This window comes from Rhyacophila brunnea, unplaced genomic scaffold (assembly GCF_057557595.1).
Source record: "Rhyacophila brunnea isolate RB1 unplaced genomic scaffold, BYU_Rbru_1.0 scaffold_10, whole genome shotgun sequence".
NCBI classification, from domain to species: domain Eukaryota; kingdom Metazoa; phylum Arthropoda; class Insecta; order Trichoptera; family Rhyacophilidae; genus Rhyacophila; species Rhyacophila brunnea.
In genome coordinates, this window is record NW_028232752.1 from 2,683,541 (window position 1) to 2,700,813 (window position 17,273).

The window sequence follows — 17,273 nt, forward strand, 5'->3', positions numbered from 1 at the left end:
CACATACATAACACGAAACAAAGGTAAGTACATATCGTAAGTTAATTAATATAGCCGTGAAGAATACAGACCTGCATACATCTTCCTGCAAATAAATAAAATTCATGGGTATACTGCTAAAAGTTGTTAAGTTTCGAAATCATGTTATGAAGTAATAAATTGCAATTTGACATGCTCTCTAAAATCAGACATAATGCTAATTTATTTGTGCTTTATGTGTATGTTCTATATATCAGATTAACTTGATTTTTTTTCTAGCATACCTATTTATATATAGACACGTAACTCTAAATACCTAAACTATCGACTTACCAATTTTTGGCAGCAACCCGACGAAATAATGTAGAAGAACTGTTTATGAACATTTATATAAAATGTTTTCACTGGAAGTAGCTAAGCATAGTCTTGTGGAGTATTGTTTTGATTAAAGTGTGTAAATTTTTACAGTGTCAACTGTCCAAATAACATTTAATATGTCCATATGATATTATTAGGATCGGACATGGTCGGAATTTGTTGCAGGTGCAAAATTTTACAAACAAGTTTGCGGGAAAGTGTTTGTAGGCCTGTAGGCTAAATGCGATATAAAAGCGACTGCATAGTGTTTGGAACATAATGCTTTTAACATAATGAGGGTGTCTTTGGTGTATTGTCACAAACACGCATCTATGCACGCATCACCGTGTTAAAACTGACGAATAATAAATAAAATTGATCACATGGAGCCGGCTTGAAGCTTTTTTAATGTTGCTTTTTAACACTTTATTGCACACACTTATGCCAATGGTGTTTTTATTTTGCTTTTGCAGATCAACACCATGGGTCATAGCTTTGAACATGGTTGCTTGAAATTTATCTAGAGTTAAAATTCATGTGGTATTTTTTTATTGATCTGTAATAATATATTTAGTGAGTTTTAAACAGTAACGTCATTCTACCTTGAAAACTAATTAAATCCAAAATAGTTTTTTTTTCAGGAGAAAAACTTTGTAAGGTACATGTTAAAGAGACTAGCGCATGAGTAAAGCGACTTGCGGCAAACCGCTGTAATTATATACGGAATCGTCCTAACACGCATGCACTGCGATGTGCCCACGTGACAGTGATAACTTTCACGATTAATTGTCAGCCATCCATTGATATTTTTAGATGTTTTTTATCTTTAGAATGTCCTGTGTTTCTGGAGTAAAGCTTACTCTACAGAATTTTATAATTCGGTTTTGAACCAGCGCGTTGAAGCGGAGCTCGAAGCAGGAGCACTGGAGCAATAAGATTTTACCCGGAGCACCTAAAATTTATAGTGCTACACTGCTCCAGATGTTTTTGTATTATAAAATTTTCGTCCTTAAATCCAATGAAAATAGTATATTTTGACACTTTGCAACACTAGAATTATTTTAAATATGGCAACATTACTGAGTGATAAATAACCTCACTTTTTTGACAGAAGAGGCAGATAATGAGAGACGATTTGCTGTCGGAATTTTGTTTAATCCTTTCTATGCCGCAATTTGTTAATTGATAGTAATTAACATAAGAATTGGTGTAATTAGGGCGTCCAAAGACGCTTTGGGCACTTAACCGGTTAATAATGAAAATGCCAATGCTTTTAAAACTACTTATTTTTTATTTTTTTAACATTTGTACATATAATACCTTTTAAAACTCTTTACCCGGAGCGGAGCAGAGCCGGAGCAAGTATTAGGTCCCGGAGGGAAGCAACTCAAAAAAGGGTCCGCTCCAAAGCTCTGTTTTGAACTGAGACATCATCTTTGGTCAACTAACAACCCTTATAATTCAGGGTTTTCCCCGATTATATCGATGTTTCTGTTTTTTAGTCTTTTAGTTAGTTTAAATATTCACAGGAGGTTCATTTTTCTACTAAATTTTAATAAATGGTTTAAAAAATCATTAACAATATTTGTACTGGCAATAAATTATAATGTATTTAGCTTAAATAATACGATCATGTTCGGTATGCACGCAGTTATTGAAAAGCTAACTGCTGCGTAAAAAGATTTTTTTTTAAATTTGAGGTTAGGTTAGGTTATTTTCAGTGTACTATACCTTTTTACTACTATAATAAAATTATACCGTACTATAAAATAGTGTAATTAAATAATATCGTCTCTATTCTGGCAGAACACACTAACTGGAGAATACAAGTTTTGAGTAATTAGACTTTGAAGTTGTTAAAATGTTTGAAATGGTCTATCATGTGAGTTTATTAAGTAATCGTAAAAAGGATGACTTTAAAATAAAGACTGTTTATTTATTAAGAAGGTTTCCAAACGGTAAAGTTTGAATTAAGGAACATTTTGGTATAACTGATTCAATATGTAATTTTTTCGAATTAGTGTCTTCTGCCAGAACAGTGACGATATATAGTAATATTATTATGTATTATAATAGTACAGTTGGCAGCACAGAGATGGCGCTGATGGATGACAGATTGTTTTGTTGCACTGTGCATGCGCGAGATCGCAGTAGGAGTCTGCTTCGCGTATATAGTCTCCATAGCTGAATGGTTTTCCATGTTTGGCAATTACTTTGGCTACTTCAAAGCTAGCAGCAATATTATTGGAATTACTACTAATAAACTTATACCCCGTTTACACGTGCATGGATTTACTGTTGACAGTAAGTACAATCGCGGCAATAACAAGAGAATGTATGGGTAAACTTGTATTATCCTGCAGTTGAAGCTTGCATGCATGAATCAGAAAAGTTTGAAAGCTTCTGAATTTTCATGCAACGATAGTGACGAACCTGCTGACAAAAAATGAACTACGAATGAATTTTCAGGTTGACCAATTTTCACTACCTGTCAAATAGTGCGAAATAGTACCATAAAATGACAACATCGCACCTCGCTCACTCTAAAAGAATGAGCTTGGAGAGACAGTCAGTACTTTTACGTGTAAACAGTTATTGTCACGATAGTTTAAAATATGCACTATTGCTGCCAGTAAATCCATGCACGTGTACAGGCGCTATTACTTAAAGCACTAAACTTGATTGTAGATTTTTAATTACTCATAAAATATAATCTTTTTGTTCATCTTTGCTTTTGCCAAGAAAAGCTCCTTATGGTTTTAAATATTTTTTTACAGATGTTCTAGATATCACTGACATAAGATATAGCACACAATTTATCAATTTTTTTTTCAATTATACCATACATTTCAGTCCACCAATTTTGAAACTGTCTGCGCCAGAATTACTACTACTAGCTCCACCAAGTTTTTGTTTCTTATTTGGTACAGCCATTTTTGTGGGTAGCAATGTAATTACTATATCACTTAGTTTGGTTTTTTACGAACAAATTACCACTAGAATTGCTGAGATCGAATGAGGCATTCTCTCGCTACAGTTAACTCAAGCATTGTAAATCGATCAAAATCAGATATTCTCGGCACAGCTTCCTCCACCGCTTGATGAGGTCAGTGTGATAATAATTATGTGTGATGCCTAAAGCCGAAGGACCAACATATCTAATTATTATTCATTTACATTAAACGTAATGCATTCTTGAAGAGTATTTGCATGTCATTTTTTATATAATACGATCTGTCATTTATGCATGAATTTCGTTGTTTCCATTTTTGCATCGATTGATAAATATTATTATTATAAAAAGTATATACTATAAATTTATATAAAATTAACAATCGTTCATTAATATATTCATAATTTTCCCACAATGATCGTTAAATTTTTTCATGTTTCTGGATTTATCATTTCAATTGTGCGATTGACGCATTAGTCAAGCCTGGAGCCCCCCCCTCCCTCAACCGCAATCAACCACAGATGTTTTGACGGCGTCCAATCCAAATTTCATTTACTCATAAAAGTGTGTTATTAAGATTTTAATTTTTTTCCCTTATGCCTACCGCATTTATCGTTTGGTTCATCAGCAGGACTATTCTAACTAGTTAACACGGTAACACGTTTCCGTTATTTTTCTTGATATAAGATGACACAGATAACACTCTAGGCATTCCGTGTACAAAGTGGTTATCTTCAAGTATAACGTGATAATTAACTGCCTGAATATGACATATTTATCACTTTTTTTTTTAATGATTTTGGACTTAAGTGATAATATGTTAGAATACTGTCCTGCTGCGCATTTATTCTATACACAAGACTGCTATCAGCAGCTATCAAGGGTAGTTTTGTATCAAAGTATTAGCACTTATTGTAACAATTACAATAAGTTAGTTGTAATTGTTCAATAAGTGCTATGTTTTAACAGCACCTCTCTTGGGTGTGCTAAATTTTAGAGCGAGATAGACGGTTTTGACTGTGCAGACCAGGGATAGTCAACCTGGTCCCTGGTGTTCTAGCTTTCATGGTGGGCGGTAAGGGTTTTAAAAACATTTATATCCAAATATCTGGAAAATGATATTCAGTTTATTGATACCTTTCCCTACCCCATATCTTGTGGAATCCAGTATTAGTTTTGCAGCATCAGCCTCAGAGATCTCATAAATAATTTAATTAATTAAATGTAATTTCATCAGACTTCATGCTTCTATGTATGGAAAGTATAAATAAAAAGTTAGATTTAACTACAGTTAGTCGTTTTATAAAGATTTATTGTGCTAAACTTACCGAAAGTCTGACGTAAAGTATTCGGTAAGTAATTATTAGATATTATATTGATACACCCCTGTTACAGGCGGGCTTCTCCCGGTGTAAAATAATCATTTAGTAGCTCAAGTCGAAACGTAACCCTGACCTCTAGAAACGGCTTCATAAAACATCTAATCTGATTCCTTGCTCAACCACGTATTTTTTATTTATAAGTAAGGGCCTTCGTCCGGTGTGTGAAAATCACATATTGGGCGGAGGTGTAATTAAGATAAATTTAATTTAATTTAAAAAGTATAAATGATGATGGATGAAAGCGATAATTTTAAGACTAAATATAAGGATTCAAAATAATAAATTTTGCCGCGCTTGTCGGCAACGTCCAAATTTCGACGCGCCTGCGCCAGGGTCAGGCTCGTGATTCACCGAATCAAAGATCACGCGATAAAATTTGGCCAATCACGAGAGTCCTTTTTGCTGGAATGGCGTGGGTACGCGAAGTTTGAAAAAGAAAAAAGTAATTAGTAAGCGTCCCCTTTCCGATAGGATAGGACCTGCGAAACTTATTGTTAAAACAAAATATGTAAACGTTTAAAGAAAATGTAAAATATAAGAAGACCACGTTACGAGCACGAAAGACCGTGTTTTATTTATACTCCAACCGTTTGAATTTCTTTTTTTGTGAATCCGGGGTTCGATGGACACCTGAGCTAGCCGCTGGAACCCCGGGGATCTCAATATGCTTGACTTGTCTTGCTTTATAATTTTATAAAGTAAAGTTACTTCCTTACTTTAGAAATCACTATTACTGTGGAACCGGTGGGCGGTTAAAAAATCTTACTACTAACATAGATACAAAAGTGGGCGGTAGGTATAAAAAGGTTGACTACCCCTGGTGTAGACGGCTAACTTATTGTAACAATTATAATACTTTGATGCAAACATATGAAAAACTACCCTCGATAGCAGCTTGTGTATAGAATAGATGTGCTGGTCCATTTAAAAACGATAAATTGAGAATCCACTGTATTATTGTGAAATCAAAAATCTCACAATTTAGTGACGAGCTACTTGAATATTATTATGTGCGACTAATTACTATGTTATTATTTTATTAATATCTAGATTTAGAACGGTTGTGGATTTTGTGTGTCAGAAGGAGCCGGTTCAAACCAGAGCAAAGCTGTCCGTATCCGTGCCAAGTGATGGGACTTGAAACACCCTTCAGGCAGATCTTCAAGAAAGGTGACCGTGAATTATTGATATTAAGTGAAAAAAGAACACTATTATTTTCATGTCTTATAAATACGTTTAATTGTTAATGGTTGGTATTAATTTACTTGATGTATATCGTCGGTGTTTTGTAAAAAAAGCGAATTAACCAAAATGCAGGAGGATTTTTAACTTTTGACATTTATTTGTTTATTACCTGTGGATGATTATAAATATCTAACAAGTTTATAATAAAGCTTAGAAAGAATACTGCCATTATAATAGGCATTATTATATAATATTTTAAAAGGCCTAATATGTCACATTTGCTTTTTATTCGTAATTTTAATTAATTTGATTTTAGTCGATTATCGTTTTTAAGTACTTTCCTGTGGAGATACAAATTCGCCGTTTTTACACAACAAAGCTAGTGGGGTACATATTGTATTTTCATTAAAATCTTGATTTCGCCAAAATGCTTGATTCACCCTTTTTACAAAACACCGACGATATGTGGAGATCTGACATTCAGACATACTGAACTTTGTCAATCCTACTTATTTTGTTTTCATTGAACGAAAAACACAAATTGCAGATGGTATTATTTAGTTTTTAAAATTCAATTAAACCCTATCTAAACTAAACTGGGGCTGCAGAATGATTGATTTTTTTCCCGTTAATAATTGTCCCGCCAGACTCAGAATTGCCATGTTTTTTTAAAACTTTTCTTGCCAATTGATTAATTAATTCGCTAATATATTAGTATTGTCTAAATTTCATTAATTAAACGGAGATATGGTGTATGTAGATGTGTCTAATTTTGATGAAAAAACTGCCACCAAATAAGTCCACTATTGATTTGTCTGATTATTGAATAAAAAGCTATGCTTTTATTCAATTGCAGAAATCTATTATAGCTATATTTTATTATATTACATATTTGTAATGTTGATTGTTAAGCGTCAAATATATTATGATGCACGTCACAGTAAGCTGCCGCTACGGGAAAAAAGTGTGTAATGTCATTTTTCTTGGTGTTTAAAATGTTATCAGAGTGCTCCCATCCCGTAGCACATTTTGAATGTTTAAACAAACATTGTCAGTTAGCAAAATCTGCGGAAATCACCAGAAGAACAATGAGGTCACCTCATGCGTACCGCACTGCATCGACACCCGCATGACTCAATGAAGGTTTTTTATCATTTTCTATATGCCTACACATTTTAGACTCATCTCAAAATCGCGTGTTTTTTGTTTTTAGGGGTTATTATTTTCTATAAGAATGTTATCTATTATCTATGGATGCAATATCGCAAGTAATTTTAATGTACGCACTAGTAGAAACTGTTAAAATTAATTGAAATTCACATGAATAATAATTCAAAATACTAATAAATACATTAGAGTTGGCACTCTCCATCATTGAATTTACAGAGATGGTGTTTGTTCAAAATATTCTGCAAAATGACGAAACCATAGACCAAATTTGTCGCTGTGACAGTATGCTGCGTGCATCATAATGTAATTGAAGCATTATTGTTTATTTTATGTATTGTATTGTTGAAACTGAGAGTGAAGACTGAGAAATCCAAAAACAAGTGAAGAATGAAAAATTGAATGAGAATAATATTATTTGTTGAGGATGTCGTTAAAATTTTGATTGTCATTGCCATTTTTGTAATTTATTCAATATTGTAGCAAAAATTATCGGTGTGACAGTAATACTGCGAATGAACCATTTTTGAAAATTTTCAGGGAGACATACAAATATATGGAATTACATGAAGACATGCCGCTGTATTAGCAAAATTTTGTAGCTCTCCATATTATGGCTAGGATGAGTTTTTTTTTAAAGCAATAATGGTTTATCCACTGTATTGATTAAAGCCGATAACAAGAGAAAGAGTTGGAAATACTGTCACCAGTTTGTGTACTCAAGTTTCGGATGAAACTACCCATACTCAGTATGTGTGGTCCAATAAACTTATTCCAAAAAACTTGTGATGATATCATTGCGAGTCGCTGTTCTGTGCACTCGCCAGTTGGTAGACATTCAACACTATTGACATTAAATGCGCGCAAACGAGATAGCACTTGAATATAGGTATATTTTAATTTATTAGTCTATTGCGTTCGAATGTATGAATAATAGGTCATAAATTTTGTGTCGCAGCACAGTGGTGAGATGACGCACAGGCTTAGGCTTGTTATATGACCGCTCAAAACATGTTTAAAATTAAAAAAAAATCACTGTTATTCATTTTTGTTAACAAGAATATTGTAACCTAACAGAAAAACAACTCATAAATTTAAAATGTGTTTAAAATTTTATAATAAATGGGACTTTTCGACAAGCGGAGCTCAGCGTATTTTTAGCGATTCTATTGAAGCCGATACACAGTCTGAGTTCCCTGAGCCGATACGTATTTCAAATACTAATATGGAATTGGTTTTAGTTTCAGTTGAGTATGAAACTTTTGTCGCATACGCACGCCGAACGCTCTATATAGTATTCCAAATACTAGTAAGTATTTTGGAACAATTTTCTATACTAAGTATTTTTTTATACTGGTAGTAAGTATACTAAGGGCCGTATGTATGAGATTCCCCAATTCTTTATAAGCTATATAACCGATTTTCCATCGAATAACGTATAACACTATTTGTGACGTAAGCAATCTGACGTCACGCGACATTCAAAATGGCTGCCTCAGCTGTCACTTTCAAATGTCATTTTAATTTTGCATTCATTGCAACAAACATTTGCTTGAGGCCCTTGTTCATTTTGTAGACTCTGTAAAACATTTGCGAACTTTAAAAACAGTTCCTAGTCGTGCTGTTTACAAAATACGTATAATTTTGATCCCTAGTCTATAATCTAGATAGTAGGTAGGTAACTGATAAAATGCCTCGTACCTATTTCGCTTGCAATATTTCTCATGGAGAGATAAGATGGACTTGCGTAAGATTACGATAAAATATCTCCACTAAACGACCGCAAAAATATATACCTACTGCTGTATCTGGCATTAAAGTATGCAATTGGAAGCATTCTTTAAAATATTATGGTCATAAAATATCAAAATCGACCAGTTTTCCCATCTCTAAAGAGAACTATTGGTTGATTATGTAATTTTATTTGATGTGCCTTTTTTTAACAGAATGCGACACAAAAATGTATATCATGAAATTTGGCTCTTTCGCGGTGTTACACTTACAACGACAATGCTAATTATTGTTCAATCACTGCCTAGCATAGAATTTTGAGAGACATTTTACAAGAGATGATGGTAAATTAAATTAGCGAGGCTATTCTAACATATCAATTGTCACAAGAAGTTAACTGTCAAAAGTGCTATCTTTTAACACCCCCTCTTTTGTCTGTGTTAATTTTTTGTTAGCCACTTGCTCAACCTATTGGGCGCATACTCTGACTCCAAATGCACATTGAAAAACAATATCGTGGTGTTACTGCCATAAGTTGGTATGGCTCGAAATCATGTCATGGAGTAATTCCAATTTGAAATTTGACATGCCCTCTAAAATCAGGCATAATTTTAGACTATAGATACGCAAATTTTTCGTGCTTTACGTGAATATTCTATATATCCGATGATCTCGAATTTTTTTAATATTCATATAGACACATAAATACCTAAATAATCGACTTACTAACATTTGGCAGCAACTCCACGATATGTGTATTTGTCAAACCCACGATTCGAATCTGGGACCCACAACATTATAAGTAGCTCGATCATCGCCTACAAAGCCTACTGTGTTGCTAAAAAGAAATTATTACAAGATAAAAAGAACTTTTTATATACCACGTTTTTAAATTTTCTGTTGAATCGTATAAACCTAACAATTCTATGTATTAATAAATATAGAATACTGAAATGTCATTTTGACATTCCATATTGGTTTCCATAGTAACGCACGTATATATTAATAATTTTGTTGCTACAATATTGTATACCAATAAAAGTGAGCAGTAAATATTACTTTCAACGAATTTTTTCTGAAACATACAAAACAGAATTAACTGAAAATGAATTCAATTCTGCTTAAAGATGGCCAAAAGTATTAAAAGAATGCATTGTCGTCTTGTTCTGATATATTCTAAAAGTTTCAAATGTATAGCTAGTCGGGAAGTTAGTTAAAAATCTTGGACAGACAAGAAAAAATTTGTACTGCACAAGAAAAAACCTGTACCGCACAAACGAGCTAATAAAAACGTGGTAAAAATAGTATTAATTTATTTTATTGTTAAATTTCATTGCTATTTTTCATTTCCCATTTTTTTGCAAATGAATAATGTGTTTGAATCCGGATTCAATGATATCCGTGATGTTTTTTTTTCTCCTTCAGTTAATCTAAATTGGTTTAAGTATTGAATACAGTACAACCTCGTTAATAAGAATTCCACGGGACCGAAAATCGAAAGAAAATTCGAATTACGAATTATGAAATGTATGGGGGGAAAATATAAAAATTTTGAATTTTTTTTTTTTTTGATTTTCATAAACATTGTCGATTTACGATTATAGATGTGCCTACCAAATTTCCGGTTCCGTGTGAGTTAATAGGTCATAAAATGTCAGGATTATTTTTATTACCTTAAAATAAGTAATTTATGATGTTTTGAGAAAAGTCAGTCACAATTTTCAATGACTGGGTCATGAAATAGTATATATGGGCATTTTCGCCAAAGTTTGTACATTGCGTTTTTGGCATGTCCCATGACTTTGATTGATTTTTTCATAGTTATTATATTATAAAATGTTGGAAAGTTATGTACTTTTAACATGCAAATTTATTAATTTACTCTATTCAATCAGTTAAATACAACTATCTGACCTGTATATATTTTTAATTGATTATTTAGATCGAAAGGTAGTGCGTTTTTACCATGTCCCACCCATAAATTCAAATAAACAAAGTCTGATTTCGTCATTAATTTTGAGTGTGTAAAATTAAATTCGTAGTGTTTTCAACAGCTTACATTATATATTTTTGGAAAATATATAGTTTTTTCGTAAATTTGTACCAATATTGAAAAAAAATCACGTTTAAAGTGTGTCCCAGGATATTTGAAAAAGTGGAACTCCACATTCCGTTACCACGATTTTAGCATGAAGGCGAAAAATTTTCACTATAAATATGTTTTTTTTTAATGTAGCAACATTTTTGTATAACACTGATCGCCATGTACACTTTAAATTGTTGGTGTGTGTCGGTATCGCTATCGGAACAGGTTGCTTTCTGGGTTGGTCATTTAAGAAGTTCCACTACTGTTACCACGATTTATAAGGTAAGAAAACACATATTTCTATTTCACATACTACACATATGGAGCTTATCTTTCATACTACAGATATAATAAAACATATCGCAGGTTTAACAATAAAACTAAGCTAAATTTTGGCTTCAAACACTTCTGAAACAGAATCCGTTACTTCCACTCCGAAACTATATTGGTGGTAACGTATATGTGGAATGTAAAAGTAACGAAATGGCATGCATAAAGTTGGGTTTACAGTGTGTGTTTAGTTCTTCATAGATTATAAAAAAAATTATTTTGTCTGTTCGTATGAAAAACAAAAATATTTTCATTAAAAAATATAAAAAATAACCTGACTATAATATAATAATATAATAAAGATTAAAAAAGTATGTGATATGTCTGAATACGCAAAAATAGCGCACATAAAAGTATGGAGATAAAAAAAAACAACAGAAGGAAAAGAAAAAACACCAGACTGAAATAATTGCGAGACAGGCACTGGCTCTGTCATACTCTTTCTGTTATACGCCACCAAAATTTTAAAACTTCTCCATACATTTTAGGCATAGAAATTTATAAAAATGTATGAAAAAGTATTTTTTTGTCACGTTTAACAGAAATGTGTACTCGATTAGATTTAATACCTAGAACTGTAGGTATTCACGAAATGTCAGAAAAGTACGTCTTGATTACAATCAACCTGTATAGCTACATTTTATGTTGATGAATACAATTAAATTTCAAGACAACATAAAGTCGAACTTGGTTATTACGAGGAAGATGGGACCGACTGAATTTGCTTGTTATAAGCGTTACTCGTTATATCAGAGAATAGGTATTTTTAAATGAGCATGTCACATTACACAAAAAGCCGAAAATAAAAAATTTGGAAACCATCGTAAAAATCCCCGAAACGAGCATGGCATTCATAAACTACAAAAGAAGTTGTTTATTGTAATTAACGCTGGTAGGTACCTACGGACTTCACAAACCTTGGATTTTTCAACCATATGCGTGGATACTTTTTTATTATTGTCGGTGAAACACCAATAAGGTAGGTACTTAGACACTTTACTAGTGTCATAAACGTAATCCGACCCCGGCGGCATCCTGTCCAATCGGATTTTATTGCTTAGGGTCGAAATGTTTTAAAACGGTCGACACATTAACAGTATTTTAGCTCGGTATATCCGATAAGTTGCTCGTTATAACAGTGAAAGAATTAAATGTATGGCGAAAATCATAAACCAATTGTCAACAAATGTTTCGTTATTACATCCGAGATCTCGCTATGTCAGAGATCGTAATAACCGAGTTTGACTATAATTATTTTCGTAAAAGTTATATACTCCGTGCCGCGCTAGGAACTCGCGTCTGAATCCCTTGCTGATTTTTTTTTTCATATATTGTTAATTTGCTTAAAAATATTTTTTATCTGAGTTACAAATAATATAAATGCCAAATAAAGTTATGGTAATGTATAGTGTGTCAAAATTATTACCTACCTTATTTTACAAGTATTGTGAAATTTATTATAAAATATGTCTATTTTAGTGATTAAGTTTGATTTGTTTTGTTATTTTGACGCACGTTGAATATTTATCTGTCTATCAAAAAATTCAAATAAATTTCATAAAACAAAAATTTGTTTTTATGGTAACATGTAACTTAAGCTTTACAAATTACACTCCGTTACCATTTCGTTCCATTCCGAAAATGTCCCCAAAAAAGTTGAACGTTAACTATTTTTCATTTGATTATTAAATAACGAAACTTATTTATTTTTCCAATAAAATTTAGTAAAAGTGATTATTGTCTTTAAAAAAATAGCAGAACGAACATTGATTGGTTTTTTCAAATACTAAAGGAAAAATGCTCTGCCATTATAGACATAGGGTAACGGAGGGGAACGAAATGTGCCCAAGAATTAAAATTCAATAATATTTTTTGACTATTTGTAGTTTTATTTTGAAGTGTATGGTTTTTTTAATCTAATAGAGCTCTTTTAAGTGATAAAAAGTGTTTCATTCATGTTTTAAAAGCTAAGTTTCGTAGTCACGGAACGGAAACTTATTATGCCCAATTTCATAATAAAAATGATATAAATATTGTATTAATCAATATTTTGCTGAAAAATTGCTATCACCAATTCAGCAATAGAACAAGGAATCTGCTAGCTATATAAAAATGGTTAATTTGAGTGAAAAAATAATATTACCCAAATTTCAAACATGTACAAACTTTGGCGAAAATGCCCATATTTTATTATGATTTATTGAATATTTTTATATGCCAATTCGAATTAAAGGTATGGTTTTATATGAAAATATTGTTCAAGGGACTTTTTTTTCGTGAAAATTTCGAATTATGGCTAATTTCGAATTATCCGTGTTCTTATTAACGAGGTTTTACTGTATTAGGAACAGATTATTAAATCCAACTAAAACAATCATTGTAGAACAAAAATTAGATTTCTTTTATATTTCCACTACCTGAAAACAATAGTGAGATAAAGTGAAAAAAAATGATTGTGAGATAAGTATGCCAATCGATTGCTAAAAGCTGAGATTTCAATAACTGAGTTTTTTTTTAATTGCAATACCCCATTTAAAAGAAAAAATATCGCTGTTGCACCAATTCAGCTGTCAGCTGAATGCAGAACTATTCTAACCCACATTTGAAATATTATAACTCAAATTATTATAAGGACTTTTCTAATAAGTATGTTTTTGAGGCTGTTACGTATTTACAAAATTATTGTTTTTAGCTTTGAGCAAAATTAATGATCTCAAAAATCGTTTTCCAGTATCGCTCGGTGCATAACTATGTTTTGAAAATATTTAAATAATATGTATTGAATCTATAAATACATTTTGCTCAATGTGTTTTATTATTAAGTTTTATTCTGTTAAAGCCAAAATACTTACTTTGACAAGATATGGGCTTGCGAAAGCCCTCTATGACTGGTTAAATGGTACGAGGGTGGGTCAATAAGTCCTTAGAAAAACCGACAGGTGGCGCGACTAGTACTGTAAGCGGTTTGTTTTCATGCAGCGGCACTACCGATTCAGTATGCTGCGAAGTTTCAATCAGATTGGTCGGGTTGTTGTGTGTTTCTCGTACATTTAAAAAAAAAATTTGCTTGTTTACAAAAAAAAGGAGAAAATTGAGTTTAGAGCTGTTATTAAACATTTTAATATAAAAGGGTTAACAGCAAAGGAAATAAAAAATGAGTTGGATTTAGTTCACGGCATATCTGCTCCTTCACTTGCAACTATTTATAACTGGTTAAATGAATTTAAACGTGGTCGTACATCAACAAAGGATGAACCACGCTCAGGACGTCCTGTAGAGGTGACTACACCAGAAATGATCAATAAAATCCACGATATGGTGTTAAGTGACCGAAGATTAAAGTTGAGTGAGATGATTGAGGTTACAGGGATCTCAAAAGGTAGCGTCATTTCTATTTTACATAACAAATTGGGCATGAAAAATATTTCTGCAAGATGGGTGCCGCGTTTGCTCACAGTCGACGATAAACGCAATAGGGTGGTGGCCTCTAAAGCCCTGTTGTCGCTCATGCAACGCAATCCGGATGAATTTTTTCGTCGCTTTGTGACTGTAGATGAAACATGGATACACCACTATACTCCCGAGACGAAAGAACAGTCAAAGCAGTGGATTGCGAAGGCAAACCATGTCCAAAGAAAACCGTAAAATCAGCTGGTAAGGTTATGGCTACTGTATTTTGGGATGCACGTGAAATTATTTTCGTTGACTATTTGAAAAAGGAAAAAAAATAACAGGGGATTATTATGCATCTTTATTGGACCAGCTAAAAAACAAATTTGAAGAAAAACGGCCTCATTTAAACAGGAAAAAAATCCTCTTTCATCAGGACAATGCCCGTGTTCACACATGTTTACGATCAATGGCTAAAATTGAAGAATTGAAGTTCGAATTGGTCGACCACCCACCGTATTCGCCAGATTTAGCCCCCAGTGACTTTTTCCTTTTCCCAAACTTAAAAAAATGGCTAAGTGGACAACGTTTTTTTTCAAATGAAGAAGTCATCGATCGGACAAATGCTTATTTTGAGGACCTTCCGAAAACTTATTTTTCTGACGGTTTAAAAAATATTGAGAAACGTCTAACCAAGTGTATTGAGCTCCAAGGAGATTATGTTGAGAAATAAAAAAAAAATACAAAAATAAAAACTGTTTTAATGCTTTTTTCTAAGGAATTATTGACCCACCCTCGTATATTACTGTTATAGATTTAAGTCTATGGTTATGAAAATAATATGTATTTTGTAATAATTGTATTATTATTAATGTTAATAAAGCTTTTATAACCAATTACGTACATTATACTGATGGTTTTTATAATATTCGTGCATGGTATGAATATATCAGTGGCGAAGGGTGGATGTAGGCTGTAAGGATCTGATATAAATAGTGTTCATTAAACTTTGTTAATCATTCATATTTGTTTTTATTGAAATAAGATTACAATTTACAGATGGTTTTGGTAAGTTTTAAAAAAATAATTAAACCTTGTGAGATGCCCGGGGTTCCAGCGGCTAGCTCAGGTGTTCATCGAACCCCGGATTCACAAAAAAAGATAAAAAAAGGATTTATATAATGTTGGTAAAATTAAATAAAACACTAAGTGTTTCTCGTGCGGTCTTAGCGTTATATATTTTAATATTTGGTTGGACAACGTTACTTTATAGTCCATTACATATTTTGTTTTTACAATTAGTTACGCAGGTCCGTACACGGTTTACAAAGGACGCTTACTAACTTTTTTTTTCTTTTTCAAATTCCCCGTACCTACGCCGTCCAGCAAAAAGGACTCTCGTGATTGGCCAAATTTTATCGCGTGATGCTTTTGATTTGACGAATCACGAGGACCACCCCGGCGCAGGCGCGTGGAGATTTTAACGTTGCCGGCAAGCGCGGCAAAATTTATTATATATGAATACTTATATTTAGTCTTAAAATTATCTCTCTCATCCATCATCATTTAAACTTTTTAAATCAAATTAAATTTATCTTAATTACACCTCCGCCCAGTATGTGATTTTCACACACCGGACGAAGGCCTTTACTTATGAATAAAAAAAAAAATTTACGTAGTTGAGCAAGGAATCAGATTAGATGTTTTATGAAGCCGTTTTTAGAGGTCAGGGTTACGTTTCGACTTATGACTACTAAACGATTATTTTACACCGGGAGAAGCCCGCCTGTAACAGGGGTGTACCAATTGCCTAAACCAAACCATAATAGTTTTGGTATGTTATGGGCGATTCAACAAAACAGTGCACACTTTTTCATACATAATACTTTCTCGCTCGCACATCGGACGTCACCTACAGTCAGCGCGGGCGTCTCCACCATCGCGCGTCCCCGCTATCTGGCGTCCCCCACCGAAGTGCACCGGCGTTATCAGCTGGACGGCAAGGAAGGGGCCGCCTAGTTCGCTATATAAGGCGATGCTCGGCCTTGAACAATCAGTCAGCTTTGGGCCAGACTTGGCCCTGATTCAGCTTAGCATAGTAGTTTTGCTTGCTCTGACAACGGTATACACGGTTTGCCGTGACTCTATCAGTGAGCTATTCCTGTACACCCAGCTCAGCATAGTAGTCTTGCTTGCTCTGACAACGGTATAGACGGTTAGCCGTGACTCTATCAGAGAACAGTGAGCTATTGTGGTGAGCGAGGCACAAGCTCAGGTTTCGCCATAGTTCCACCTTCAACATCACAACGAACTCATTTCAAATTTATTAAGGAAGTCCCTGAATTTACCCTTATAGAATACATTTATTACACATCATGTTGTTAGTTTTTTAAAATTCATTAAGCCGTGCCCGAACCATTTTAGATAAAAAATGTTATTCTAAATTAATCTAATAATTAATAAATATCCAAAATTATGTATGGCTGAATGGCATATATTTTATAAATAGACGATTATTTTTTGACTATTATCTATTATGGTTTGGTTAGGGAGGGTTTAATTGGATTTTACAAACTTACCTGAAGATGGTGCTATCTGCAAATTGTATTATTAGTTTCATGGCCCCCACATCCTGAAGCAGACCCTGAGGCTAGGATCTTTGGCGGGGCCCCCCTACCTATCACTAAAAATAAAGGTAGTGTGACGCTCTACA

The 17,273-nt window shown here is 33.1% G+C and overlaps 1 protein-coding gene across 4 annotated transcripts in view; it reads left to right on the forward strand.

Moving 5' to 3' along the window:
• lili (LMBR1-like protein lilipod) overlaps nt 1–17,273 on the forward strand; it is a 79,205-nt gene that overhangs the window by 52,493 nt on the left and 9,439 nt on the right. The window contains exon 10 of one of the 4 annotated variants that reach the window (XM_085949737.1): nt 5,722–5,841. The exons of 2 other annotated variants lie outside the window; for them this stretch is intronic. In XM_085949737.1, coding sequence (XP_085805863.1) covers nt 5,722–5,812 — 91 coding nt within the window. In that variant the 3' untranslated portion in view covers nt 5,813–5,841. Of the gene's footprint in view, nt 1–5,721; nt 8,041–17,273 lie in introns of those variants that run through there. One more of the 4 variants, XM_085949728.1, reaches the window with a different exon arrangement.